Source organism: Solanum lycopersicum, chromosome 11, assembly GCF_036512215.1.
Source record: "Solanum lycopersicum chromosome 11, SLM_r2.1".
NCBI classification, from domain to species: domain Eukaryota; kingdom Viridiplantae; phylum Streptophyta; class Magnoliopsida; order Solanales; family Solanaceae; genus Solanum; species Solanum lycopersicum.
In genome coordinates, this window is record NC_090810.1 from 58,629,173 (window position 1) to 58,656,959 (window position 27,787).

General features: G+C 34.2%; 4 protein-coding genes and 1 long non-coding RNA gene across 8 annotated transcripts; 3 read left to right on the forward strand and 2 right to left on the reverse strand.

The window, feature by feature from the left end:
- Nucleotides 1-546: 546 nt before the first annotated feature.
- Nucleotides 547-5,997, forward strand: LOC101261389 (uncharacterized protein At2g27730, mitochondrial). Of its 3 annotated transcripts, none has more exons than XM_004251014.4 (4): nt 547-649; nt 4,226-4,350; nt 4,860-4,898; nt 5,596-5,997. In XM_004251014.4, exons 2-4 carry the CDS (start codon nt 4,249-4,251, stop codon nt 5,797-5,799), a joined length of 345 nt encoding a protein of 114 aa, XP_004251062.1. In that variant the 5' UTR covers nt 547-649; nt 4,226-4,248; the 3' UTR covers nt 5,800-5,997. The 3 variants fall into 3 exon arrangements, with proteins under 3 accessions (XP_004251062.1, XP_010313369.1, XP_019066623.1); XM_010315067.3 differs by having other exon boundaries at nt 631-934; XM_019211078.2 differs by having other exon boundaries at nt 631-788.
- Nucleotides 5,998-6,616: 619 nt separating this feature from the next.
- LOC101261882 (uncharacterized) lies at nt 6,617-7,493 on the reverse strand. Its single transcript, XR_183280.5, has 2 exons — nt 7,176-7,493; nt 6,617-6,845 (listed from the first exon to the last, which is right to left on the reverse strand). It is a non-coding gene; the product is annotated as an uncharacterized lncRNA (long non-coding RNA).
- A 2,347-nt stretch (nt 7,494-9,840) lies between these two features.
- LOC101262176 (rho GTPase-activating protein 5) lies at nt 9,841-15,971 on the forward strand. Its single transcript, XM_004251016.5, has 5 exons — nt 9,841-10,911; nt 12,875-12,995; nt 13,114-13,233; nt 14,593-14,823; nt 15,177-15,971. The coding sequence occupies exons 1-5, from the start codon at nt 10,490-10,492 to the stop codon at nt 15,750-15,752; spliced, it is 1,470 nt and encodes a 489-aa protein (XP_004251064.1). The 5' UTR covers nt 9,841-10,489; the 3' UTR covers nt 15,753-15,971.
- Nucleotides 15,972-17,275: 1,304 nt separating this feature from the next.
- Nucleotides 17,276-18,760, forward strand: LOC101262686 (protein FANTASTIC FOUR 3-like). The gene has a single exon (XM_069291161.1). The coding sequence runs from the start codon at nt 17,555-17,557 to the stop codon at nt 18,530-18,532; it is 978 nt and encodes a 325-aa protein (XP_069147262.1). The 5' UTR covers nt 17,276-17,554; the 3' UTR covers nt 18,533-18,760.
- A 2,455-nt stretch (nt 18,761-21,215) lies between these two features.
- On the reverse strand, nt 21,216-27,735 carry CPA (beta-alanine synthase). 2 transcript variants are annotated; one of them, NM_001247456.1, is made up of 9 exons: nt 27,592-27,686; nt 26,340-26,388; nt 23,241-23,332; nt 22,983-23,134; nt 22,814-22,860; nt 22,681-22,714; nt 22,255-22,421; nt 21,706-21,802; nt 21,216-21,606 (listed from the first exon to the last, which is right to left on the reverse strand). In NM_001247456.1, exons 1-9 carry the CDS (start codon nt 27,678-27,680, stop codon nt 21,431-21,433), a joined length of 903 nt encoding a protein of 300 aa, NP_001234385.1. In that variant the 5' UTR covers nt 27,681-27,686; the 3' UTR covers nt 21,216-21,430. The 2 variants fall into 2 exon arrangements, with proteins under 2 accessions (NP_001234385.1, XP_069146819.1); XM_069290718.1 differs by lacking the exon at nt 26,340-26,388 and having other exon boundaries at nt 21,253-21,606; nt 27,592-27,735.
- Nucleotides 27,736-27,787: the final 52 nt, after the last annotated feature.

The window sequence follows — 27,787 nt, forward strand, 5'->3', positions numbered from 1 at the left end:
CTATTAATTATACAAATCTATGAATTATACAAATAAAATTAACTACAACTCGTAAATATGTAAACTATGATAATTAATTTAGGGCAAAGGACATAAATCGCAATGCTTTTAAGGCAAAATGACAATGTATCCCTTATAAGTTTATAATTACAAAAATCCCTCAAACTGATACAATAATATAAGTGTTGATACATTAATATGATGCGCGAGATACATTAATCGTGAAGTGAGATATACATAATACACTAATATGATGTATATATTATATATGATACACTAATTTAATGTACGAAATACATTAATCTAATGCACGAAATACACTAATTTGACGCACCAGATACATTCATCTGATGTGTAAAAATGAAAAATTTTGACAATTTATAAAACTAATAGAAAAAAATAATAGTAATAAGAGAACCTTAAAGGTGAGATTTATGTCATTATCCATTAATTTACTGTAGTGGCTATTTGCGAAATTTCCTTTTTTACAAATCAAGTTCTCAACGGCCCAAGCTCAAATATGGGCCTGATAAATTGGATATCAACGGCCCACATAATAAAATCTACTAGAAATGCTGTCTTGGGGGCAAGAAAATCCCCTACAGGCAAGCAAAGCGTCATTTGTGATTCACACACCGAAACAACAGAGGTGAGAAAACTTCTCCTCTCTCTCTCTCTATTACTGTGCTTCTAATGCAATGTAAAATGGCTGTATGTTGGCGTATTGTTAGGGTTTCATTTTGATTGAGTTTCATCACGGTAGTTCGATTACTTGATGCGGTTGGCCGGTAGAGTTTTGACAGTTTTTCAGCTGTTTTTATGCCGTTTGAGGATTTGAATTTCTGTATATCATTATATGCTGATTTGTTCATCCAGATGAGCATAAACAGTGTTAATTTTTGAATATTGAAGTGTAAGGATAATGGAATGCTAGGTAATTTGTCAGTTTTGACATTCGTGAGCTGCTTCCATGCCTTTGAAGATTTCATTTATGTAAAATCCTTCATATATTATTGATTTTATGCGTATTAGTTCGTCCAGATGAGCATTAAACAGTGTGAATTCTTGAATATTGAAGTGTAAGGATAATAGAATGCTAGGTTATTTGTCAGTTTGACATTTGTGAGCTGCTTCCATGCCTTTGAAGATTTCATTTATGTAAATCCTTCATATATTATTGATTTTTTGCTTATTAGTTCCATCCAGATGAACACCAAACAGTGTTCTAGGATTTTTGCGGTTTGACTATTCGTGAGCTGATAGTATGCTCTTATTTGTTCGTCCAGATTAGCATTAAACATTGTGAATATTTTGGTTTTTTAAGTCCAAGGATAATAGAATGCTAGGTAATTTGTCAGTTTGACATTCGTGAGCTACTTCCATGCCTTTGAAGATTTCATTTATGTAAATCCTTCGTATATTATTGATTTTATGCTTATTAGTTCGTCCAGATGAGCATTAAACAGTGTGAATTCTTGAATATTGAAGTGTAAGGATAATAGAATGCTAGGTTATTTGTCAGTTTGACATTTTGAGCTGCTTCCATGCCTTTGAAGATTTCATTTATGTAAATCCTTCATATATCATTTATTTTATGCTTATTAGTCTGTCCAGATGAGCATTAAACCGTGCAAAAATGTTGAATGCAAGGATTTGTCAGTTTGACTATTCGTGAGCTGATTAAATGCTTTTATTAGTTCTTCCAGATGAGCATTAGACAGTGTAAATATTTTGAATTTTTAAGTGCAAGGATAATAGGATGTTAGGTATTTTTTCAGTTTGACATTCGTGAGCTGCTTCAATGCCTTTGAAGATTTCATTTATGTAAATCCCTCATATATCATTGATTATATGCTTATTAGTTCGTCCAAATGAGCTTAAACAGTTTAAATTTTTTTGAATGCAAGGATTTTGTCGTTTTGAATACATGAGCTGATAGTATACTCTTATTTGTTCTTCCAGCTGAGCATTAAACAGAGTGAATATTTTGATTTTTTAAGTGCAAGGATAATAGAATGCTAGGTATTTTGTGAGTTTGTGCCTTTGAAGATTTCATTTATGCAAATCCCTCATATATCGTTGATTATATGCTTATTAGTTCTTCAGGATTAGCATTAAACAGTATAAATTTTGGAAGTTTTGAGTGCAAGGATTTGTTGGTTTGACTATCGTGAGCTGATTAAATGCTTTTATTAGTTCTTCCAGATGAGCACTAAACAGTGTAAATATTTTGAGTTTTTAATTCCAAGGATAATAGAATGCTAGGTAATTTGTGAGCTGCTCCTATGCTGTCTGTACTCTGAAGATTCCATTTCTGTAAATCCTTCAGATATGGTTGATTATATGCTTATTAGTTCTTCTAGATGAGTATTAAACAATGTTAATTTTTTGGAAGTTTTAGAGTGCAAGAATTTTTCGGTTTGACTTTCAGTGAGCTGATTATATGCTTTTTAGTTCTTTTAGATGAGCATTAAACAGTGTAAATATTTTGAGTTTTAACTGCAAGGATAATAGAATGCTAGGTATTTGTCGGTTTGACAATATTCGAGCTGCTTCTATGCCGTTTGAAGATTTCATTTATATAATCCTTTAGATATTATTGACTTTATTTCTTAATGTTTATACACTCATTACTTCTTCCAGATTAGGCATCACAGAGTGTAAATTTTTTGAGTTGTTAAAGTGAAAGGATAATAGAATGCTCGGTATTTGTTGTCTTGAAGATTTCATTTCTGTAAATCCTTCAGATATCATTGAGTTTTTAAGTGCAAGGATAATAGAATACTTATTGGTTATTCCAAAATTGTTAGATACATTCTGTGTTACTATAGCTGCATGAAACAGTTAATATTTGGAACTTTATAAGTGCAAGGGTAATAGGATGTTAGTTATTTGTCAGTGTGACAAATTCTGAGCTGTTTTTATGGCGTATGAAACTATGAATCAGATATTGCGTTTTTTTCTCTGTTTATATGGTTAGATACATACTCTGTTACTATAGGTGCATAATTTTCTGTAAGTTTTATGTGCAAGGGTAATGGAATGATAGTATTCCGATATTTGTCAGTTTTAGATGGTTATTTTGCTGATAACAATAATTATTGTCAGTGTGATACAATTTGGGATCTCCTTTGCACAATTTGAGTAAGTATATGTCAAATACTGATGACTACTATGCTGTGTGAAGATTTTCTTTCTGGAAACCCTTCGATATTGCATTGATTATTTCTGTTTGCATGCTTATTGGTTCTTCCAGATGGTTAGATTCACCCTATCTCATTATAGCTTCATAAAACAGTCTGAAATTTTGAAAGGTTTTTAGTGCAATGAAAGAGAACGCTTGGTGTTTGTTGGTTTGACAATTTCTGAGATATCCCTATGCTGTATAAATCAAATATTGCATTGATATTTTCTAAATTTATGCTCGTTGGTTAGTTCTTCCAGATGGTCAGATTCGTACAATGTTATTATAGCTTCATAAAGCAGTGTAATTTCTTGGAGTTAATAAGTGCAAAGATAATAGTAATGCCAGATATTTGTCAGTTTGACAATTCATGAGCTGTTTCTATGCTGTATGAATCTGCATTGTTTTTTTTTTTCCGTTTATATGCTTATTGTTTCTCCTGCTGGTTAGATACATGCTATGTTATTATAAGTGCACAAAACAATGTAATTCTTTTGGAGGTTTCTATGTGTAAGTATTTGTCAGTTTCAGTCGTTTGTGGTTTTGATGATTACAGTATTATCGTCAGTGTGGTAACAAGTGTGTTCTCCTTTGCACATTTGACCATCTGGAATGGAATTAGTATATGTTAAATATGTGTTGAATACTATGGTCGTTTGTGTTGTTAAAATAGATTTTTGAAACAGGATTTGTACTAGCTGTTGTGTAGGAATGGGTGTCTGACATTCTGTTTTTGTTCTGACAAGGCTATATGAAAGAACATGCAATTTCCCTGTGATAGGGCTACATCCTGTAGGTCCATCTCTCTGTGTGTCATCAATTCTGTATGAATAGATAGGGAATTAGCATTATCTCAGTTATTTGGCTGCGCATTTATTTCTCTGGCTTAGCTGTAATATAAATTTGATTTTCTCAAGTGACTGGTTGATAATTGCAGAAATTTTGACTGGAATTAACCCTAATTGGATGTACACGGTTTCTAGATCTTCAAATGCATTAATATCCATTTGATTTGAATGTAGCTTGATTTGTTAATGACAGGAATATTTGAGAAGAAATTTGAGATGGCAGCCAGAAATGCTTTCAGATATGTTTCTCGTAGGCTCTCTAGCAGTGGCAAGGTATTAAGTGAGGAGGAAAAAGCTGCTGAAAATGTCTACATCAAGGTAACTCTTTAGTTGTGATCTGCAACTTACCTGTCTTGTGTAGTTACTGCAACAATATTCGTTTCATTTTGGTAGTCCCAGAAAATTATTTTGCATTACGTTAGTGTATTATCTCTTTTTAGCAAAATGGATCCTGGTTTTGCTTCTTTTTTCTTTTTTTATGACAAGGAAACCCACAGCCACTGCTCTTTGGGTGTGCACAGGGTAAAACCACCGGATCCTGGTTTTGCTTTCTTTTTGATGTTCCATTTTTCTCATGATCTCATTTTGCTCACTTGGCATTTGCATGTAGTATGTATACCTTCTTTCTTGAGGGTCCTGGGGCAATTCTATTATAGTAAAAATTGGGTATTCTTTTATGATTATTTTGCGCTTTTGCTGTTTTTGGGATCATAAGTTGTAAGTTTAAGTGGACACTTAGTTCTGATTTCTGAAGTGTTCAGTCATGAGATATATTGCGTCAAGTCTGCTTTCTAGCTTATCTAAATGTTAAATTTTTCACTTTACAGAAAATGGAGAAAGAGAAGCTGGAGAAGCTTGCTCGCCAGGTATGGGAATTTTCAATATATATATATATATAGCGGGTTAAGACTGGGGCTTACTGAAAATTAATTGGCGTTTTTGCTGCTCCCATTTTGTATATCATAAAGGAAGTCTACTGAGTCAGTAATAAGTTGCCATGTGAGAATAGATTGTTGCTTGTCATACTCTCCTCCCTACCATTTTATGTGTTGATATGAGATACCCTTCAACAGTTATTGCCTCTTTGTCTTTAAGGGTGTCGCCATCTCTTTCAGATAGGTTGGGGATTCTCGTAATAGCTTGGAGAGGTTACTGACTGCTTATGTGCATTGAACCCATCATTACAAGATTCTCTTGAAATTATCCAGTTTGGAACTGGGTCAAAACTCTTGACATGTTCAAAATTCTTATGAGCATTGAACTGACTCTAGTTGAAACAGAAGTGGGCTCATCACCTTCAGAAATTTAACTTAAATGAGGCTGGATAATGAAATAAAACACTCAATTCAGCAACCAAGATATAACTCTAAAGTTGATTTTTCGTTAGTTAAATGGTTTTCGATATTAAACCAGGTCAAGCGTTAAAAAGTTCTTAGCTTAATGCACTTCACAGTTAAAAAAAAAAAAAACTGCCTGGGCTATTTGTTGTGTCTCTTGAATTTTCTCCGCTTGAGTGCCTTTTGACCCCTTGAAATTTCTGCTGTTGTGATTAATATTCCTCAGGGTCCCAAGCCAGGAGAACAAGCTGCAGGTGGCTCAGGGTCAGTACCTGATGCTGCATCGAGTGCCCAGGCCTCTTCAACATCCAGAGTATCAGATGACAAATACCGCAACTATGGTGTTCTAGCTGGACTGATCACTGGTGTTGGTGCTTTGGGTTGGTACCTAATGTCAAAGGACAAGAAGACGGAAGAAGTACAGGATTGAAGTATCTCCTTATTAGCGAACTCCTTAAAAGACCAAAAAATAAAGCAAACTCGTGTTTCGTAAACAGTATCCTAATCTCTTTTCCTTCTGTATGGTTTTCCACCAGCTGGATGTACAAAAATCTCCAGAACTGGGCGTACATTTTACAACTGCTGAACTGGATGACGTTCTATATGTGTTGCTTCTTTGACATGATCACCTCGTATTACTCGGTTCGTTTGTTACCTCTATCATATATTCCCCCCTTTACCTGTTTATACCATGGAAATAATGCAGTACATCTCGACCTATCGCGATAGTAGTAGTTTCTTTTTACTGTCATCTGCTTCCATCCATGGTCAGTGTGATCTGATCTAGTACTAGACTTCCGTTGTATCTGTTCTTGTTTTCACCTCTTTTTTGAGTTGACACCATTATTATGAGAGCTTACGCTACACCTTAAGACTATTCGGAGTGAATCGGTCTCTAAGGTACACGAAGTTGAATCAGTCGTTAAACAGAGATCTATCTACCTTATCTTTGTGCAGATCTTTGTTTTTATTTAATATGTTTTTTGATTGTTGTCATATTCCTATAGATTTTGATTAGTCTGATATCTTTTTGAGCATTAGTGCATAATATAATCCCTTTTTGCAACTTACATGGACATAATATAAAGCATAGTGTTAGACTTTGTCAGACAACTCAACTTCTCTAAACACATATTTTACAAGGGCATCGTCTGCACGTCTGCAATTTTGCATTACTTATTTGTTGGTCTGATTTTATGATAAAAAATAATAATAATTAGGCATATGCTACAAGCAGAACATTATAATAAAAGCAAATGGAATTTATTTATTTCCCTTCAAAGTAATAGGGGTCTTTACAGAAAAGAAATTACAAAATGCAGTTGCAAGTTGGGAAATTAAAAATAATTTAGTAGCATTAATTTAAGCAGACCCTTTAACCTTCTTAAAAATAGCAAAAATTGCACCAAGCACAGCTACTACAGCACCTGATATCAAAAGGGTTGCCTTCAAATCTCCTTCTCCTTTCTTTTCCTCCTACAAAGTTAACAGATGACAGAAACCAAATAAATTTAAAATTATTTTTGATATGCACGTCTCGATTTCAACTGACAATTAAACACTAACATCAACGTAACATACGAGTTGAGATGTCTAGATATACATACTCAAAAAGTTAAAAAGTGATTATTTGCCTACTAAGGTCAAATTTGAGTGAGTTTAATTGAATTTAGCAACTATTTAGTTACAATTTTTCAGTTTACGAAGTACGATAAATACTTTAATTTCTTAAATTTCATGTCAAGTCTAAACAACAAAGAAATCGAAATAGAATGAGATATTTAGTTGAAAAAAAAAGGTTATTACCTTGATTTCCTTAGATATTTCATCAACGACGGCAGCTACCGCCTCCTCCGATGGTGGTTCCGGCGCCGGCGCCGGTTGAGCTGAAGGTTCGATTGTTCCCTCTTCAGTTGCCATTTTTTTAAAAAAAACTTTGGTTACTATTGATGAATTTTAATTTTTTTGGGTTCTTAAATTATTACATTTATAAAATTTTTATAATATTTTTTGTCATTATTTATCGTGTGGTGTAGATAATAAAAGGATAAAAATTGTCATCTTCAAATTTGAAACGCGTGGAGCACAAGTGTCTTTGTTCCTCACATTTCACGTGTCTATCTTATTCTTTTTTTTTTTTTTTGGGTTTATGTATAATTTCAATCATGTTAATAAAAGTCCAAAATATTAGTAAAAATAATTTTTTATCCTTTAATTTTCTTTTGGTTTAATATTCGTTTTGTTAAAAAGTATATCCATTTAGGTTTAATTCTATGTGTGATGTGTTGGTGATATGGGATAGTGATTTAAAAAAAAAAGAAGACATTTTATGGTGAGTTGTTATGTTATTTTGGTTTAAATGAGATTATGGATTGAGGATAATTTAAGTGATATTTATGATGCTATAAAATAAGACATTTTTTAGTCGAGTTTGTTATATTTTTATGTGATTTTTTGTCGTATGCTATTATATAATATGATAGGTTATTTAACGTGCTCATTCAAAAGATAAAAACCATAAAAACTGTAAATTATACTGAAATTATTTTAAGAAAAACAACAGTATAGGACAAATATCACTCCTTTTAATTTTTTTCTTTCTTAAAAAATGATTCTAACTATTTAGTTAATAAAGTTTTCATATTTTTACTAAAGACAAAAATTAAAGTTTATCAATATATTCTATTTGTTCATTAGTATGGTTATCGTTTAGCATTATCAACTATCGACATTGTCACTTATCATAACTAATTATTATCGCAATTTTTAGTCATAACCATCATTATTATTAATTACTATAAACAGTTACTTGTTAGTATACTAGTTATAATTAAATTAATCTCCATCTATTACCTTCGATTTTTATCATTAGTCACCGCATTCATTAACCATTGTTATTTATATATTATTGTCAATAACATTAACTATATATCATCCATCACAATTATTAATTGCACGCCACCATCGATTATCACTATCATCACAAACTATTATTCAGACCTTGACATTTTCTCCAATCGATATTTATAACTATCACCATTTATTCTTTAATATTAAGATCTTGATATAAATATTCAGATTTATATTTAAAGTTTAATGGACATGTTACTATATTACTATATACGTATATATTCAAATTTAGACATCTTAAATTTATAATTAAAAAAATGAAGCTCAAATCTTACATAAACAAAACTTAAATTGAGCTATCCAACTATTAAATTATATCTTCTCCAAAAAAAATATATTGTGATTTAGTAAAAAAATAAAATATTAATCTATGGTTACTTCACCAAATGTAGAAAAGTTCCAAAAAAGTATAAATGATGCAAAACTTGAAAGTCACTCTTCATTTCTTTAAAAAAGCTATAAAAAATAGTTATTAACTTGCAACTTCAAAAAGTAGCTAAGTTAGTAATCTTGGGTTGTAAGATACATAATAATTAAATTTTGGATAATGTTTGAACAAAAATTAATTGTTATGTTGTTATGAGACCATCATGTCTTAATTATTTGGAATATAACTTATATTGTGAAATAGATGTTTGAAGCTAGAGGTTAATAATTATTATTAATTGAGTGGAAGAATTATGATGATATATTTATTAGAAGATCAACAAAAATAACTATGCATTGATTGATTATATGTATATGTCAATATAAATTTTTTAATGAACTTTCTTTTTTAATCAATAAATTATTAATTATTTAATAAGGTAGTGATAACTGAGTTATTTAAGAAAAGTTTCCTAGTTAAATTAAAATGGTGAGATAGTTCGGTTCTTCGAATCTATTTATTAATCTAGAGATAGATTTATGATCGGTAAATTAATATTTCTTAATTCTTCGTATTTAAGATACTTTTTTAAAATAAAATGAATACTTATTCATAATAATTATTTACATCAAATCCATTTAATTTATCTTTGATTAAATGTTTTAATAAGTAAAAATATATACTAATTAATCATGATTTGAGCAATATAAGTATATTTGCTACATGGCAAACATTTTGATGCATGTATCGATTTAATTTAGTGTAAACCTCATATGTGTAAGTATATTTCAATAAGGATATAGTCTTGTGATAATGACTTCGAAAATTATAAGAACTCGAGTTCAGATTTAAGTTAACAATTTACTCGATAATTTTTATTTTTGACATTTATCAAAATTCTGATGGACAAGCTTACTTGATATTTTTGTTGATAAAGAATAACAGACATCCATAGAATTGATTGAGGTACGTTAAAAATAAACTCTAAACACTGTAATTATAAAGACAAAAACACTTGACTATAATAACTGTACGTTCATTCAAATCTCTTTTATAATAATATCGTTTATTTTAATAATACAATTATAAAAAAACATAATATGAAAAATTGATTTCACAAATAAACATTATATTATCAACTGTTAATACACAAATTTGACTATAATTTATTATGAACATTGAATGTTATTAATATTTCTTTTTCTTGAATGCTCTTTAAAGTAAAGTTTTTGTTTTTCTCTATCATATGTATGTATATGTTCTCCTCAAAAACTCTAAAATGAGCTAAAAGGCTTACTTGGCAACACCCCATTGGCTATTCAAGGATGACACAATTGTGAGAAGCAAAATTAGAATTCCAAAAATACCCCTCTCCACCCCCCACCCTCTTCCTCCATCATCTCCAACAGAGTATACTGATTCAGATTCAAGAACCCCCCACGCACTAACCCCAAATCAAGAATCTATATATATATATATATAAGAAATTTGAAGAAAATATAAACAAATATAATCTTGAAATCCAACTTCACAGCAAAGCATTTTTCCTTTTTTTATCTCTATATGTAGTGTTAAAAAGACTGTGTCTTTGTTGCTTTTTCAACGCGCCATTAAAAGGGCTTGTTCAGAAAACAATAAACAATATGCTAGAGTTCATGATTCTCACGTCCCACATCTCTTAACTTGAGAAAAATTCAATCTTTAACCCCATTTTTCCATTTTTCTTGAATTAGTCTTTACTGGGGTTTGTTGATTCTTGAGATATCAATCCAAGAATCTGGAAAAAAATCATTTTTTTATTGGATTCTTGGTACATTTTTATAGTCTGGTGTAAAGGGTAACCATGACAGAAGTCCTCCACTCTTCTTCTCCTTCCCCTTCCTCTCCTTCAATATCTACACCTACCCACAATGGGACATTGTTTGTAGAAGAAATTGGGGGTTCTGAGATTGCTGTTTGTGATTCTGAGGAAGAAATAGGTGAAGGGGAAGAAGAAGAAGGAGAAGAAGGGGAAAAAGGGAGAAATCAAGAAAGGGATCACTTGTCTTTATTGGCTCTTTTGGTGACATTGTTTAGAAAGAGTTTTTGGTTAGCTTGCAAAACGGATAGGGGAGGAGGAGATCTGTGTAGTGGTAGGGGAATGGAGATTGGATGGCCTACTAATGTGCGTCATGTTGCACATGTTACCTTTGATAGGTTCAATGGATTTTTGGGTCTCCCTGTTGAATTTGAGCCAGAAGTTTCCAGAAGGGCCCCCAGTGCTAGGTACATTGTTAACTTTTTGATTCTTGATGAGCTTTAATCTTAATTGTTGTGCATAAAATTGTGAACATTGTGGTTTTGGTATTGTAGTCTTGATACCCTTTGAGCTGACAGGATTTAGTGATTCATCATTTTGCTAATGTGGAATCAAATGCTTAAGTATTATGCTATTTGTTTCCTATTTTTTCATTGCCATTGTGAAATTTTGGAGGAGTATATATAGATAGATAGACAGAATTTATAGTCAGTTACTGGAGAGCCACTTTCTGAATACAACTTAGGTTTGTGTTGAAAGTTATAAGAGGATAGTTGTGTTTTCTGCTGTTTCATAACTTTCAGTTTTATGTATACTGTTTACGTTTGACAGAAAATCCAAACTCACCTCAATATGGAGTTTGTGTAGTATTTAGTATCTTACCTGAACTGCTTTTCTAAATGGAATTCAGTTTATAAGGGACTACTTATTACTATTTAATAGAGATTGAAGAAGTCTTCTATTTCCTTATGCTGCATTTATACATGGTTTTTAGTGCATTTTGATTTTCCATGCAGCACACCTTTTTACTTGATAAGCTCTATGTTATTTGTCCATTCAGGCAGATTCCATTTGATACATCATTCAAACTTTATCTAATGTTATGTGGGAGTAATGTTAGGTTGCGAAAGTCCAATATATCTACCAGATGAGTGTCACTGAAATGCTCATGTTAAACATGGATATATGGTAATACTAGATTAGAGACAATTAGAAAGGACCACATTAGAAGGTCCAAGCAACAGTCATCAGGGATAAAATGAGAGAAGGTCGCTTGAGGTTACTCGGAGCCCTCCCACGTTCATAAGAGTTGTGAATTCTTTTCAGTTTAGCGAATGAGTCTTTTTATCTCGTCATTTGCATCCAACAAGAAGTTCCATCGGACCCTTTCTAGTTTTATCGATCATCTCATTCCTCCCTTTTGCCCAGTACCTTTTCTGCCACTTCACTGAACTTTTTGAACTCTTTTAATCTGCACTGATTATCCTTCTGTATGAAAAATCTAACATTAGACTTGGATAAGTTTTTGAGATCAACCAGATCTTGCAGTTGAAAACAGAACACTCGAGCAACTTGTTTAGTGTTCTCCACTCCTCACACTTAGATGACTTCACTTGTTTAAGTTGATCTCTAATAGCGTCACTGGTTGAAAATACATTATTGCCTTAATGTTGGCTTTATGCCACTTCAATATTGAAAAACACTAGCGTATTGTATATAAACAATGAACGGGAAATCCTCCCCCCTTGCTCCAAAACCCCTCAGGTAAAACACTATTGCAGCTTTACATACTTGATTTCTTTTGATATGTTTTACTTGAACTGAGGGTCTATTTCAAACAACTTCTCTCTCTTCACAAGGTAGGTGTAAGGCTTGCTACACACTGCCCTCCTCAGACCCCACTTGTAAGATTACATTGGCTATGTTGTTGTAGTTCATTATATAGAAAACTTCTCTATAAGTTTTACTCACTGTTCTGGTTTTGATTTTAATCCAATATCAGTGGAACTGGAGTCCTACTATGGTGAAGATATTGTATCATCTTGTTAGATTTGACATGTAATGTATGACCTGAGTGATTTAAACAAAGTGTAATCCAGGGTTCATTAAATGCTTTAAGATTTTGGTTAATTTTGTGCCAACATATTCTGCTCCAGCTATTAGACCTTAAGGATACCTTGTAAACCTTGAAAATTATTAGGATCTCTTAAAAGAATCTTCATGAAAAGAAATTGCTAAAAAGGAAAAAAAAAAGGAACTGCTAAAAATGCACCGTTCTGGTATACAAGTCACTTGAACTTTCTGAGGACAGAATATTTTTAGTAAAAATTAGTTATGACATTACTACTATTACATGTGATGCAAATTTAGACTCTTCTAGAAGTATTGTTGCATCTTGCTGTGCTAATAATTTTGATATTCCATCTGTAGTACCACTGTATTTGGAGTGTCAACGGAGTCCATGCAATTGTCTTTTGACTCCCGTGGTAATAGTGTTCCAACTATTCTACTTCTAATGCAAAGGCGTTTGTATGCTCAAGGAGGTCTACAGGTACATACTGTGTGTTGTCTCGGCTTTCGAATATTTAAAATCTGGCATTTACAATCAAGGATAGGTGCTGCCACTTGTAAGTTCATTATTATATCCGAGTTGGTTTTTATGTGAGCAGGCAGAAGGGATTTTCAGAATAAATGCTGAAAACAGCGAGGAGGAGCTGGTTAGGGAGCAATTAAACCGTGGAATAATTCCTGATGGCATTGATGTACATTGTCTGGCAGGTCTCATTAAGGTATGTCTCTTCAACAACACTCTTTGTATTAATCTTCTCCAATATATTTCATCCTTTGTATGCACATTGAATAATGTTGATATAGGCATTCATCTCACTTTATAAGATCTCATTCATGCTTTTGTAAATCTGCTATGTGCTACAAATTACAAACCCATGATTAAAAGAAATGCTTCGATTTGAGAGCATATAATATGGGACCTTGCTCAAATTACGCTGTGGATCATGGTTGAGACTAGTATAAATGTATACTACTTGTTGCATATAATGCACATCCGCTCCTGGCAAAGTAGTGATGATCCTGATGTGGCTTTTATTTGTTAAATATGCACCCACTCCAAAACAGCATGAAGACAATTTATAGACATGTAATTCTGTGGAGAGTAGGAAAGAACTGGGGGGCAGGGGGTGTCTCACATCAGTGCATAAAAGCATGACACTTCCAATCCTCTTAGGTATGAGCGGTTATTAACCCACTTATTATTAGCTCAGCTCATCACATAGTCCTGCGGGCGGACTTTAATAGTGAGCCTTTGTGGTGTACCCCATAGTAGACTACGAGATCGGTTTATTAAAGTTCTCAAGGCTGGGAACTCATGCTTCTCATTGTTTTAGATTTTGTAATAGAATGGTGGTGAGCTATTTGTACCGAGATATAGTCAATGTGAAGTTGGTTATAAATACTATCCTGATCTTTTCCAGACCATTTGTCAATACACAGGTAAGTCAAGGCATGCGACTTTTGATCATATCCTAGAATTGATGAATATATAGAGATTTAGATTTCTGTTCTGAAACCTTGTGTTGATTATGATTGACACAACTTTGCTTTTCCACAAAATTGCCTACGCTCGCCAGAGGTTCACCGAGAAAATGATAAACCTTCAACCTCTGGGAAGCTGGTGGAAGACAACAAATAATCAGGGATCATAAATGTCATTACTTTTCTCCTCTTATAAAAAAAAATCTTAGATTTTTATTTGCTTTTCATATTTTACTAATTGTCTGCTTGATCATGTGATGGATTAGTGAAGGCAAACATTTAGACACTTGTAATTCTTAATATGCACCTAATTAGTAAAAGGTGGACATGATTTCACCTTATGATTGTGTTGCAAGTTTTTCTCACTAAAGTGACTGTGGCATCACAGGCTTGCCATTAGAACTTCCTTTTACCTCCTTGACATTTATGGTTATTTTGTGAAGAAATGTCCTGTTGTAAATGCAGCAGTTACATTTCATGGTTTCTATGGTGTTAGAGTGCTGCTTCATCATTGCCACAATTCGGATGTTTATTCTGTTAGATCTTTTTCTTTTCTTATTTGTTTGTCCTTCATCTGACATCATGTAACTTAACAGGCTTGGTTCAGGGAACTCCCAAGTGGGGTGTTGGATACCCTTTCTCCTGAGCAGGTCATGCAATGCCAGTCAGAAGAGGACTGTACTGCACTCGTGAGACTTCTGCCACAGACAGAAGCTGCTCTGCTGGATTGGGCTATCAATCTCATGGCTGATGTTGTCCTGGAGGAACACCGAAACAAGATGAATTCGCGCAATGTCGCAATGGTGTTTGCTCCTAATATGACACAGGTGGGGTACTGGTCTCTCAGATACATCGTTCGCATTTTCTCTTGGTAGTCGACATAAATTTCTTTATTAAACCATCAACTCCCCATCCCAAAAAGAGAAAAATAAAGGAAGGAACAAAATAGCAAAATTATAACTAACAAAGGGAGGAGGGGGTTCTCTCCTCAAAACTCACGTAAAACATCCATGGGGCAATTTGCTTTCCATAAGCTGAGACTTTATTGCAAAAGAACAAATAGAGAATGAGTTGAAATTTGCCTTCTATAAACTGTTTTATTCGTGTTTATCTGCCAACCTATTCCCTGCTTAATGGCTGGATCAGTATAATGGAGTAACTTTTAGCTTCTTCCTTGCAGATGGCAGATCCATTGACTGCACTGATGTATGCTGTTCAAGTAATGAATTTCTTGAGGACACTCATCGAAAAGACTTTAAAAGATAGAGAAGATTCCCTTGTTGAACCAGATTCTGCCTCTAACCTAGACCGGCCTGATGAGTATGGTCATCAAAGTCCACCACAATTCTCTCTGGAGAACTCCGATGAATCAAACGAACTGACTGAGCAGGTGTTCACTGTTGAAGAACCTGATTCAGCCAGCGCTTCTGAATCTAATAGAGTAGATAACATCACTGATGATGAATATCTTAGTTATGCAACTTCTTCAGAGGAATCCGATGACAGTGTGTCTTGTGAAACTCCTATTCATGTTAATACCAAGGCAAGAAAAGCCTGTGTGACAAAAACTCCAAATCTTGAAGAGGTCACACAAAGGATAGGCCAATCGAGTGATTCTAATCAGACAAAGGATGTTGTGAAACTTGATCTAGAGTCAACCGTGGTTCAGTCTGTGGGAAATGACAGTAAATCAAAAGGAATAAGCAACTTGATCCGTATAAATTCAATGACAGAGAGGACTGAAGCTTGGCGGTGAATAGAGAACTGAACTGAGCAGGCTTTCTGTGCTGACTAAGATGGTAACAGTTTCTGTTTGGTTGTGATAAAAAATGTGAATGCTATAATAGTTCATGTATGTTGATCTAGTTTACTTTGGTTGATTTTGTTTAACTGGTTACAGTTTGGATGTGTACATTATACTTTCTGCTTTTCTAAAAACTAGAACGCGAATATCATTTGATCTTCACTTGCACAATGTGGATGGATGTCTATTTCCTTCATTGTATACCTCATTGTCTAATCTTCGCGGAGGATCACTCCTTTTACTTTTTTCTTGTGATGAGTTGTCTTTGGTATGCATGTTAGAAATGTTGATGCTTCCAGGACCACAACCAAGATAACATTTCTGAAAGTTCAGATGCTATAACCTCCTCATATTATCAAAATCTGATCGACGAAAAACACCCTTAGTTGGTTGGAAGTTGGGACCAGTACTTTTGTGCAACTATGTAGTTGCCTCACATTGGATCCACTGGGAATATACTCAGCTAGTTCAAGTACTAGTTTAGGATGTATCTAGAAATCAAACACAGGATGTGCTAGTATAGTATAATCTTTCAACATCAAAGTTACTCATGGATCACTACTTCAAGTTGCTGAGCTTTTTTCAGTGCTGTCTTGCATATATATGTAAGTGGCTAAGGATCCATAGTAGAGACCACTTTGATTTTTCTCAGTTGATGTATCTTGTAAACAAATAAATTAGTGTGTTTACTTTTAGGTCCAATATGATTTTTAGGATAGTAGAAAATATAGACAACTTTGACATTTACTCAAATATTATATAGTTGATTTCAAATTTACTTGAGATTAAGGAAGGAGTATTAGTTTCTTTTATTGATAATATAATAGCTTTCTAGTCAACCTGTGTGTATCTCAATAATCTATCGACTATTTGGTGCACCTCGACTACTTCACCGAGGACTTGCTACCTTACCATGATACGTCTAGCCCACCAAAACTTAGGTAAATGAGAAGAAATCACCTAGTATTTTTTTGTCACCTAATTTATTAATCACTAGACCATATTTTCGAATGCGTCATTGGAGTTACAGATATTAGAGTTATGGTGTATTTGCTACAAAGGTCTGGAAAATATATTTTCAATTTCCCCTATGTTTTACTGGCCAAAATTTCTGAAAAAATAGTCTAGATAAAAAAACAAGTTTCTTCAAAATAAAAAAAGGAAATAATTTTTCCGATTAAAATAGTAAAAACAGTTCCATAAATAACATTCAAACACAAATTGTCTCCTTCTCACCCTATCCCTTTGCCTAGACTATACATTCATATTTCGATACAATATTTTTTATTTACTTATCGAAACACCAACAAATAAGTAAGAAAACCACCACTCACTTTCCGATAAAAAAAATACCAAAAACATCCTTCATACAAGTTTAGCATTCACAGTTAGACTAGTAGTATATTCCAAACGCGTAAAAAGTAGTTGAAATCATATGATATATATACATTACTATATCAATGGTTACTAATAAAAGATAAAGGAGAGAGAAAGAGAAAAAAAATACACAGATTTTTTTTTCTTTTTCACAGTTTTTTTTTGGACACAAAATTGAGACCATTAAATGAACAGAAACATTTATAACCACCCATCCTTTAAAGTTAAAGAGAAAGGTATTCCTACAAAACAGCAATTTTCCCTTCCAACACAAAAATTTCACTAGAATTGTTCAATTCATTTGTTGGTCTTTGTGCCAACTGCCAACCAACAAAAGAGCAAAGAAAAAAAAAATATAGGGAAAAATAAAACACCAAATGTCTGCTGCTTGTGGAAGTTTACAACATATATTTGAGAAGCCATTACCTGAAAATCCATCACTGATTGAATCCATTTCATCTTCATGGAATCAGTCTAAATCATTGAAACATATAGATGACTCTTCATTTACTGAGATTTTCGGAGAATTACATTTCAAAGAAAACAACTGTGTTACCGTGTCTACGTCCTCCTCCTTTTCGTCCTCGTCTGTTGGTTCATCTTCATCTTCTTTTTCTTCTTGTTTACCTTTGTCATCTGCATCATCGTCGTTTTCTTCTACTTCTTCGTCGTTTTTCCTTGATGCTGCAATTCATCAATCTGAAATTGAAGGGCTTGACAATAATAAGGACAAGTATGAAAGAAATAGCAAGAGTCCTGTTTCAAGTTACTCTAAAATTACAAGCAATAAGAGTAAACAGGACAGGCATAATGATAGCTTGTCATCAAGAACATCAGATAGCTTATCGATGTGTACAGAAGGACTTGGATTCGAGAGCTCTGATGATGTTGAGGACCTAATGAATGATTTGAGAAACGAAGATCTTCCTCATAATCATCAACAAGAACAAGAACAAGAACAAAAACAACAAGGTAGGAGGACGCGGATATCTTGCAGGCTAGAGAATCGAGTGTTCTTCAATCAAGATTATAATTCTAAGAGATCAAGAACGAAAAAGAGGTCGTCATTTCCACCTCCCATTTCTTGCATAGGAAGAAGTGGGAAGCCATGGGTTTGCTTTAAATCATTCAGGGAAGATGGAAGGTTTATACTTAAAGAAATTCGAATTCCCACTCAGGAATTCCTACATGCATGCAGAGAAGATGGACGTTTGATGATGCACGTTATTCAATCTGATGATGAGATTGTAGACGAAGACGAGGACGATGAAGATGAAGATGAAGACGACGATGATGATGGTGATAATAATGATGAAAATAATGTTGAAGAAGGACATGATAATAAGCATGTATAGGAGTTAAACATCATCAAAAACAAACTGTTTTTGTTTCATAGTATTTTTTCTTTTTCCTTTTTGTTTTGGTTTTCTTGTGTCTTTCTATATTCCGATGTTGCAGGAAGCTACAAGATGATGTTTCAAAGCTCTGCTTTTTTTTTCCTCTCTTTTATCTGCAAAATCTGCAAATAAAGAAAAACTGCAAGCGGAATTCTTAATTCCAAAATTTGATTGAATTTTACTTCAGATTTTTGTGTGTCCATCTCCTACTTAGTATTCTGTATCCATACTGTGGTCCGACTAAATCTCGGTCTAACTAAATGAAAATGCTCGACATTGTGGGGGTAAAGTGCTCCCGCACCTAACTAAATTGCTGATTACGTATAAACATAGTATTTTGGTCCACTAGACCTAGAAAAATCCAATCCCTTAAACCTAAAAAACTAACTTATATACTAATGTAACTTAACTTGTTATAGCAGGTAATTTTACTATATTTTTGAGTTTATCAATGATAAGGTGCTTAGTGATGCAGGAGGAGAACCATGAATTTCCAAGCTCAAATCAAATGGAAACAAAACAAATACAAGTGATTTCTTCCCATCTAACTAAGGTGCCTGCAAATTGACCTAGACTCCATCGTCTTTAAATTAAAAAAAAAGGGTTAGAATTGAACTGATAGTATAAACCTTTTTTTACACTTACCATTGTATACAACTTAAATTCACTGTTAAGAATTACATGAAGCTACTTCTCAAGTAGCGTGATTTTATAAATATTTTTTACCCTACCCATGTATAGAACTTGAACTGTCAAAAAAACTGTGAATGGGGAAGAGATATAGGTAAGGTCTGCGTATGCTCTACCTTCCGCAGACCTATATTGTCAAATTACATAGGGTATGTTGTTGTTGGAAAGGGTGTGGGTAGGATTGGGTGGGGGTGGGAGGGTCTGGTGACATAGGTCAAGGGAGGTAGCTCAAAGACACATTAATCCTATGTTTAGATGATGATATATTGCAAAAGATCTATTCTTCCAACTTATTTCCAGCCGAAAGTATATGAAAATGACCTAAAGTAGAAGACACCTATATTCTAATTTCAAATAGACATATGTAACAGCATGGACCACAAGTTAGACATCCTGAAATCAACTTGTGTCCTTGGGGCAAATAGAAGAGACACTATATTTTTTTAAAAAAAAGAGCTCCATGTGAGTTCACCAAACAAAAATATCAGTTTATCTCATTATCACAATGTAAAAATACAGAAGCATCATCACATTTCCAGTTTCAAACACATTCACATGAATATAACGAACAAATGAACTTTCCCTCTGGATAAGATTCTGTACAATAATGATATACCTTTTTCAAGCAAAGAACTGGTATATGGTATTTTGGATGAAGAAAGATAATTGTCTAGGGCTTGAATCATTTCACTTTTTATTATTTAGGAGAATCCTCGCCTCTTGAGTTAAGCTTTTGGGTTGAATTAGGCTCGAGGTCCATTTTCTTATAGTCAAAGCTAAGCTCATTCATGATTTATCAAATGTTGAGCTCCCGTATTATATTGGCCAGACTATCCGGTCCTATGAGGCGGGCAAGCAGGCAGGGGAGTCCTTGAGTGTGTAGGGAAAGGGAGCTCTTATATTATCAATGCTAGAGATGTCCACGGAAGAGGGGGAAGAGAGATTGTCCATTATTGGGCATGTAAAGATCATTTGTTTCTTTGTATGGTTTTTTGACAGTCTTCACCTCTCGAACTAGCTTGAGTTAGGCCAGGGTCCATAATTTTTTTAAATATAATAAAAACAAAACAAAACCAGATGGAATAGAATCATCACTAAAAGGGCAACCCACAAAGAGGAACTGTTACACCTTACAATGGCTCCTAGAAACATTTGTTTGGCAGAGAAACAGGTCTTTTACAGACAAAAGGGTTAGTAAGAGGCTCTAAAATTATAGATGCTTTCATTGAGATGCTCTCATTCACTTGATGGAGAATCTTATGATCTAAACAATATGCTATGACAAAGGCACAACAAATTATCTAAAGTTCTCTGAAAAGTAAAAACAATCTCCTACACAGAAATAATCTTTCATCAAATTATATGCTTTGTTACTATGCAGATTATTTGTGGCCAGAGGTGTTTCCGAGTGGCTATAGCAATTGGATCATTTATTCCCCAAAAAATAGTTCCAAACTTTTTTTTCTGATAAGATAAATGAATTTATTGACATAAGGGGGAATTCTAACTTAGTAGAATGGAAAAAAACAACTGAATAAAAGGCAAAGAAAACTAGCATCATTATCTTAGTATAACAACACAACCATTGTAATCCCACAAGTCCCAAGTGGGGTTTGGGGAGGGTAAGGATGTATGCAGACCTTATCCCTACCGTTGTGGGGTAACATCACGATATCAGCAGAAGCATAAAATATGTGGTAAAGCACATCAAAACGTACCTTCTGGCGACAAATGGATCTGGAACAGGATTGAGAGACCCGAAAATGCAACTATCCTTTCTAAATATCAAGAAAGTGATAGGATGATAGATATTTGTGGACCACCAGATACAGCTCCAGCGTTTTTCAGAGATATATTGAGAAACTGACATCCCAAGCTTTATATCTGGAAAAGGTTCTTTAAGGTGGGATCAATATGCTTACTGCTAGTTGAATGTGACAAAAAACCATCAAACTTGCACATTGATGCACTGATGAAACGTTGCAGGATTCAAACTCAACAAATTTTGCCTTACATAAAAAGTAGAATGCAGCAGATTACAGAAATTAACGAGTTACATTACAACAAAACTCAAATACAAATTTCTCATTTGAGTCCTCATATTTTTATTCTTATAATTTTTAAAAAAAAAGGCAGGAGAATCTGCAGTACTTAGATCATCTTGAATCACTTGACTGGGTTGCTGCCATCTAGCGTCAAAAGAACCTTATATAAATCAGGACGTCGATCACGATACACCCCCCAACCATGCCTTTTGGACTTGATTTTGTCCAGATCAAACTGAGCTACAAGAACAGCTTCCTCTTTATCACCGGCAGCTGCAACCAACTCCCCAGTGGGGCCTGTTCATTTTTAAACCAGGTTCACAGCCAACTTAAAACACAAGGCAGAAGATGTTTTTCATTTATAAGCTATAGCCTATAGCTTTCTATCAAGCTTACCTGCTATGAAAGAGTAGCCGTAGAATGTTATCTCACTATTCCCATGCTCTGTCTCAATTATCTCCTTTCCAATGCGGTTTGACGCCACTAAAGGTACCTGGACACGATAAATTTAAGGTTATTTAAATTCTGACTGAACAAAAGTGAATCAAACCAAAACAGCAATTTAAAAGTCACATTCTTGTTTTGGTCTTGTAAAATGAAAACACCAATATTTGAGTTTGGCAAAACCTGGAACGTCTAAATTGTTATAGCCCTAATAAAAATGAATCATTTTCTTAGCAGACACCTATCTTGAGAATGGTGCACAGAAAATGCTACAGTGCTGTTAAGAATTGGCTAATAACAAAGTGGTACATGTCCATATGCATGTGTAAGATTAAACAAAATATAATCCAAATGGGATACAGAAATGACAGCCATTGACCTATACTTCTGGAGAAGAAACCCATTACTCTATCCCTTTCATGTCAGCATATACTTTCTTTTTGACTTACCATTCTTAACAAAAAAAGTCAAAATGAAAGAGAAGAAGAAAAAGAAACTTACCACATTAGCACCAGCGTGTCCTTGCATCACCCTCCTCCAGTGATCCCGAGAATCAAGTCCATCATCTTGAGGTTCAGAACCAATTGCAGTAGGGTAGAACAATACTTCTGCACCTTGAAGTGCCATAGCTCGAGCAGCCTCAGGAAACCACTGATCCCAGCAAATTGCTGGACAGAATTTAATAACAGTCAATACTATGACAGGTATATTTTCCGTCTTCACTGTATTTTACAACAAGAGAATCTTTGTCCGCTTTACTAAAATTTAAAATTACAACGTGAAGCCTGTCTAAGTAATTTTTGGAGATATAAGGTCTTTTGCCACAGCAGCACAACTTTTATCATACTCCTATGCATCGAAATGCTCATCAAAGGTAGAGAACATAATGAAACCCAAAGAACAATTATAAAAATATATATTTCTTACCAACTCCAATTTTTGCATATTTTGTCTGGAATACCTGTTTATGATCACCATAACATCCATGAGAAAAGGGGAAAGCAGGAAAAGATAGCTGTCACAATATGTTAATAGGATTTCAGTCTCCTGTATTTGTTACCTTAAAACCAGTGTCACCGGGATTGAAGTAATACTTTTCCTGATAACCTGCAGAGAGAAACAATTCGTGAGGATGAAAAAGGAGTATTGAAGGAAGTGCTTGAGGGAAATCTAACAGAATAATGACAAGTAGCACAATGAATTTGGAATGTCCTTCCAAGTTTACTAACCGGGTCCATCAGGAATATGGGACTTCCTGTAAAGTCCAAGATCTGTGCCATCAGCATCAATTATAGCCACAGAATTGTAATGCGCATTATTTGCCTCTTCAAAGAAACTAACTGGAATAACTACTCCAAGCTCCTTTGCAAGATTCTGCATCCTACAAACATGCACATAGAAGAAGAAAAAGTCAAGTTGTTATTGGAATCTTGACATTTATGCAAAAGAACCCTGCAATAAAACTCCGGAAGCAATCCGAATTCCACCTAACAATGGTTGGATGGCCCGGATATGGTTTTGCTCGATGAAAGAACTCCTCCTTTTGTGCTTGACAAAAGTAATAGCCCTCGAACAACTCCTGAGATGTAAACCAGAAAGTATCAATGGAACTGTACTGCAGACATGGCAGATGAATACCAAATAGCTTCAAAAAGTACAAGTTCACAGAACAACGAACTTCAAGTGCATCACCCTGACTCCATAAAAATATCATTTGCAACTCGCTAATTAGAGAAATGATAGGACATTTCAAGTTGATCTGAGAACTCCTGACAGTAAACAATCACATACAACTTTTTCCCTCTTTCTATAGGTATTTGTTACCAATGCCTACATAAAATTGTCAACACCTTGGCTATAAATCCTGTTCTTTTTGTTAGCCTCACTCCCAGTGATACTTATAGCAAAGGAAAATAATATTATATAACGGAAGAGTTAGACGTGCCCTATAAGATTCAAGGAAATCAGTACACTCTGCTGCATTTATAAAAACCAACACCGCAAACATTTATTTCATTTCCACAGCTTTAACTAATCTCGAATTCAATCAGTCAGTACAATACTCTTGTACAACTAGGGTCCTCATTGACTGTGTGATGATGAAACTTCGGAAACAGTCTTGGACCAACTTAAAAATGGAAGATTGCTGACGAAAACCTTTGGTAAATCTAATTACTTAATGGAAGGAAACTGGAACATTTGCAGCTGTCTCTGACTCGAATTTGTTATGAACCAATTTTAAGTTCTTCTCCGTTTAGCTACTTTCCAATCATATTCTCTTGAATCTAACAGCTAAACCAAATGAGCATTCCTAATTCAAGGCTGTTTGAAGCAAAGTTGAAATCAATTCAAGTACCAAAGACATCTTCAGAAGATACCTCCACTCTGGAACAGAAGTCGCAAACAGAGTTCTTTAACTATTTTGTTACAATTAGTATGAACAAGAAAGTAGCCAAGAGGAAATTACAAAAACGAGCTTCTAACTTAAATGGTCCTTTAAGTTTTCCTTGCAGTACGATTTTGAGCATATTTAAACTAAGATCATATTTAAACTCCTAAGTTTAGTAGCTGAGGGACCTGCCCACAAATCTACAGTCTATATGTCTTGCTTTGATGGCAATCATTGGTCGCATACTTAAGTTTACAAAAAACTATGTGTGTTTGCTATCATTTAACAAGCTCCATTAAATGTGACAGAATGGTCGATGACATTCTCATGGTTGTTCCATCTAAAAACACTTTCCTACTTCCGAGATTAACCTTCATTCTCACATCTGTCCACAGAAAAGAGCTAGTAATATAATAACAGGACAAATCTGTTGTGACTGTGAAATGATTCCACGCTACTAAAGACTAGCCATTGTTATCCGTCCGTCCTGGCCATCAATGATACTTGCTCTCTCTGCATTCAATTAAGTTTCCACACTTGCACTGTATGGACCAAGAAGCACACGAGCTATGAAAGAGGTTAAGAAGGAGCCAGGAACTATCAGGAAATGGAAATCTTCGAAATTTCAGGATAAAGCATCACATGCTTAAAAGAAGGGGGTGCAGGAGAAGGAAATGATTAGATTAGCAACTGAAACATAAATCAAGTGGAGAAAGCGAAGGAATTTTTACACAAAAACATATGATATATTTAGACAGAAAAAAGAATGCTTGACAGGGACAACCCAAAGAGGATAACATGCAGGACCAATAAGGAGAATCATCGTCCCACTGTAATCGATCAATGAAACTTCAGTTCTGAACATCATGCCTTTTGATTTCTAGCAATTCCTATCGACTTACTTATCAGGTTCTTCCTTCAACCCCCTTACCTCAGCTTATATATTATTATGTGAAGATTCTCATCTAGTTTTGGGGCAAGCACATGCCTCGTGCTAGTCACGATAAATACTTATTTTTGATACGTTTTAAACATTTTCTCATTCTATTAGTATAAGGGTCTAATGTATAGTTGTTAATTATCTCCTCCCTTTCTATGTTTTTGGGTTTAGGTATTTTTACACTGTTCTCGATATCCTGAATAAAGACAGTTCTCCACTAACCCATATTATTTAGCTTCTGTTTCATTGGACTGATTAAAACCTTTATTAGCAGAAAATTAGGAGTAATTTACTATTTGGAAAGTTGTAGCTTAGGAATGATACTGACAAACTCAATTGTACATATAATTTTCTATACACTTGAATTGCAGAGTTATCACTCTGTTAAACACAAATACTTTCAGTTTGAGATAACAAAGCTTAATGACTATTCTGTCACATTTAACAGAGTTTGAGTTGGTAAATGGAGACCCAAAATTGCTTGGAGTTGGGGGTGGAAAATTTAGCCCATGTTGATCCCACCCAATTCAAACCATCTAAAAGGCTGGCATGTAGCCTAATGTGACCCATGAGAAACCAGGACAAAATATTTTTAAAAAGACATTTTTTGTTTGATATGCTGTATATAGTCATAAAAAAGAAATTGGATGGATTGGGTTATGACCCCCTTTTTAGCCTGTTTCAGCCCAAGTAACTTTTGGGCGGGTCATTGACACAACCATTTATTAACAAAGCTTGTTTTGACCTACCGAAATTCAGCCTAACTCGCTCAGAGTTATATTATACTGACAGAAGTAAATCTACTCCCAAGCCTAAGGGACAGTTGGATTAAGAACTGGAATTCAAATAGACGACTAGCCAAGCAACTCCTAGTGTCATAACATGATGTTTACATGACTAGATTCCATTTTGGTTACATTCTAATAATGCATAAAACAGACCAAATGTCTCCGCTTCTCCGATCCATTACGGACCACTCAGCTTTTGAAATAACTTACAACAGCCTCAGCATAGACTACCACATAAAGGAGGCAATCAGACAACCCGAAGGCAAACAAAAATCTAGAGATAAGAGTTTCAGCATGTGATCAAAGGATAAAAATGCTGACGAAATGTTCTCACCGAGAGAAGTGAATATTGTTGCTTGAGAAAGGTAAACCTAATCAATAATTATCTTCCGCCAAAGAAAGAAAATGTATTTCATCCATGGTTCTTTTGTGTAGTAGCTAGATATTCCAAAGTTGGGCTGTTTGTTACCTGTATGAGGATGATATTTGCACCCTTCTGATGAGCAGCTCTAACCAATCTGCGTCGAAGGAATATCTTAGAGCCAGAAATGTAAATGCCACCAAAAAGACAAACTTGATTCCCTTTTACAAATCTAAAGAACAAATAGATGATCAATCATTTTTTTTTCTGGATAATCATGGTGTCATTACCAACTTGCACACACCTCAAATAATTTGCACTATAAGTGCTACATTCCACTAGGTACCAGGTAAATCCGTCCACTAAGGCTTTAACATGAATAAATAGTAAAAAGTCACCTAGGAATTTTGCCTGCGCTCAAATTTAAAACTGAGACCTCATGGTTACAAATCTAAACAACACATAGATGATCAATAACTTTTTTCTCGATAACCATGATGTCGTCACCAACTTGCACACACCTCAACTAATTTGCACTATAAGTGCTACATTCACTAGGTACTAGGTAAATCCATCCAGTAAGGCTTTAACATGAACAAATAGGAAGAAATCACCTAATAAATTGTCCTCCACTCAAATTTATACCCGAGACCTCATGGTTCTCATTCACCACAAGTCACATCTTTGGGTACTATGAAGATGCTCAACAACACAAAATCCCAACCCCCTTTTCTCAATGAGCTATAAGAAAGCCTAAAAACTCATAACATTAAATCAACCTCTTAGTACATAAAACAACTCTACCGACGAATAAAATATGAGGACACAACATAAGTCTTCTAACTTTATTCTATAGTCATTAATTGTAATTCTATTGGAAATGAAAAAACTTAAACCCAACTATCACTTATTATCTAAAAATGCGACTTCGTGACATAATAACTATCAGTTGAGTGACCGTATCATGAATTGTTGTTGTGTCTGCATTTTACCAAGTAGGATACTATTTACTATTCCTAATTCTATTTGTATTCCTATTCCTATTCCTATTCCTATTCTAAATAGGATTTTATAAACCTATTTCTAGTCTAATAGAAATTAAAAAACCGGTATCCTAACAATTCTCAACTTCTTCCTTGCCTCTTCTCTCCTCTTCAACGCAGTTCTAATCCTGTCTTCTTCTTCTTCTTTCATTTCAGATCGGGATCAAGAGCTTCATCTATGCTATATTTATTTAGTTTTAGTTTCAATTCATATATTGACTCTATTCTAGTTTAGTTACTGTTCTATCGAATTTCAATTCAAATTCATAACACAAATAACGCAAAAAGTGCAACAAAAGAAATCGAAAAAAAAAAACCTCTCGGCGGTAGCGACGTTGGTGGAGACATCGTCGGTACAGGCGAACTGCAAAGCAGCAACGGTGACTAATCGATTCTTCTCCGCCATTTTTGGGCTCTTTGAAGCTTACACTATGAGCTGCAAGTTTTGCAGAGAGCCACTGTGTACTATTTATAAAGTAAAATAAAAGATAATTATATTACAAAATAAGAATA

What these genes read in the sequence shown, in the direction of transcription:
- LOC101261389 (XM_019211078.2), top strand. An exon ending in CTGAAAATGTCTACATCAAG is followed by an intron (nt 4,351 to 4,859) that starts GTAACTCTTTAG and finishes TTCACTTTACAG; the next exon opens with AAAATGGAGAAAGAGAAGCT. An exon ending in TGGAGAAGCTTGCTCGCCAG is followed by an intron (nt 4,899 to 5,595) that starts GTATGGGAATTT and finishes AATATTCCTCAG; the next exon opens with GGTCCCAAGCCAGGAGAACA.
- LOC101262176 (XM_004251016.5), top strand. Translation starts at nt 10,490, where the DNA reads ATGACAGAAGTCCTCCACTCTTCTTCTCCTTCCCCTTCCTCTCCTTCA. An exon ending in AGAAGGGCCCCCAGTGCTAG is followed by an intron (nt 10,912 to 12,874) that starts GTACATTGTTAA and finishes TTCCATCTGTAG; the next exon opens with TACCACTGTATTTGGAGTGT. An exon ending in ATGCTCAAGGAGGTCTACAG is followed by an intron (nt 12,996 to 13,113) that starts GTACATACTGTG and finishes TTATGTGAGCAG; the next exon opens with GCAGAAGGGATTTTCAGAAT.
- LOC101262686 (XM_069291161.1), top strand. Translation starts at nt 17,555, where the DNA reads ATGTCTGCTGCTTGTGGAAGTTTACAACATATATTTGAGAAGCCATTA.
- CPA (NM_001247456.1), bottom strand. Translation starts at nt 27,680, where the DNA reads ATGGCGGAGAAGAATCGATTAGTCACCGTTGCTGCTTTGCAGTTCGCC. An exon ending in CCGGTGACACTGGTTTTAAG is followed by an intron (nt 22,715 to 22,813) that starts GTAACAAATACA and finishes GATCATAAACAG; the next exon opens with GTATTCCAGACAAAATATGC. An exon ending in CGGCTACTCTTTCATAGCAG is followed by an intron (nt 21,607 to 21,705) that starts GTAAGCTTGATA and finishes AAAAATGAACAG; the next exon opens with GCCCCACTGGGGAGTTGGTT.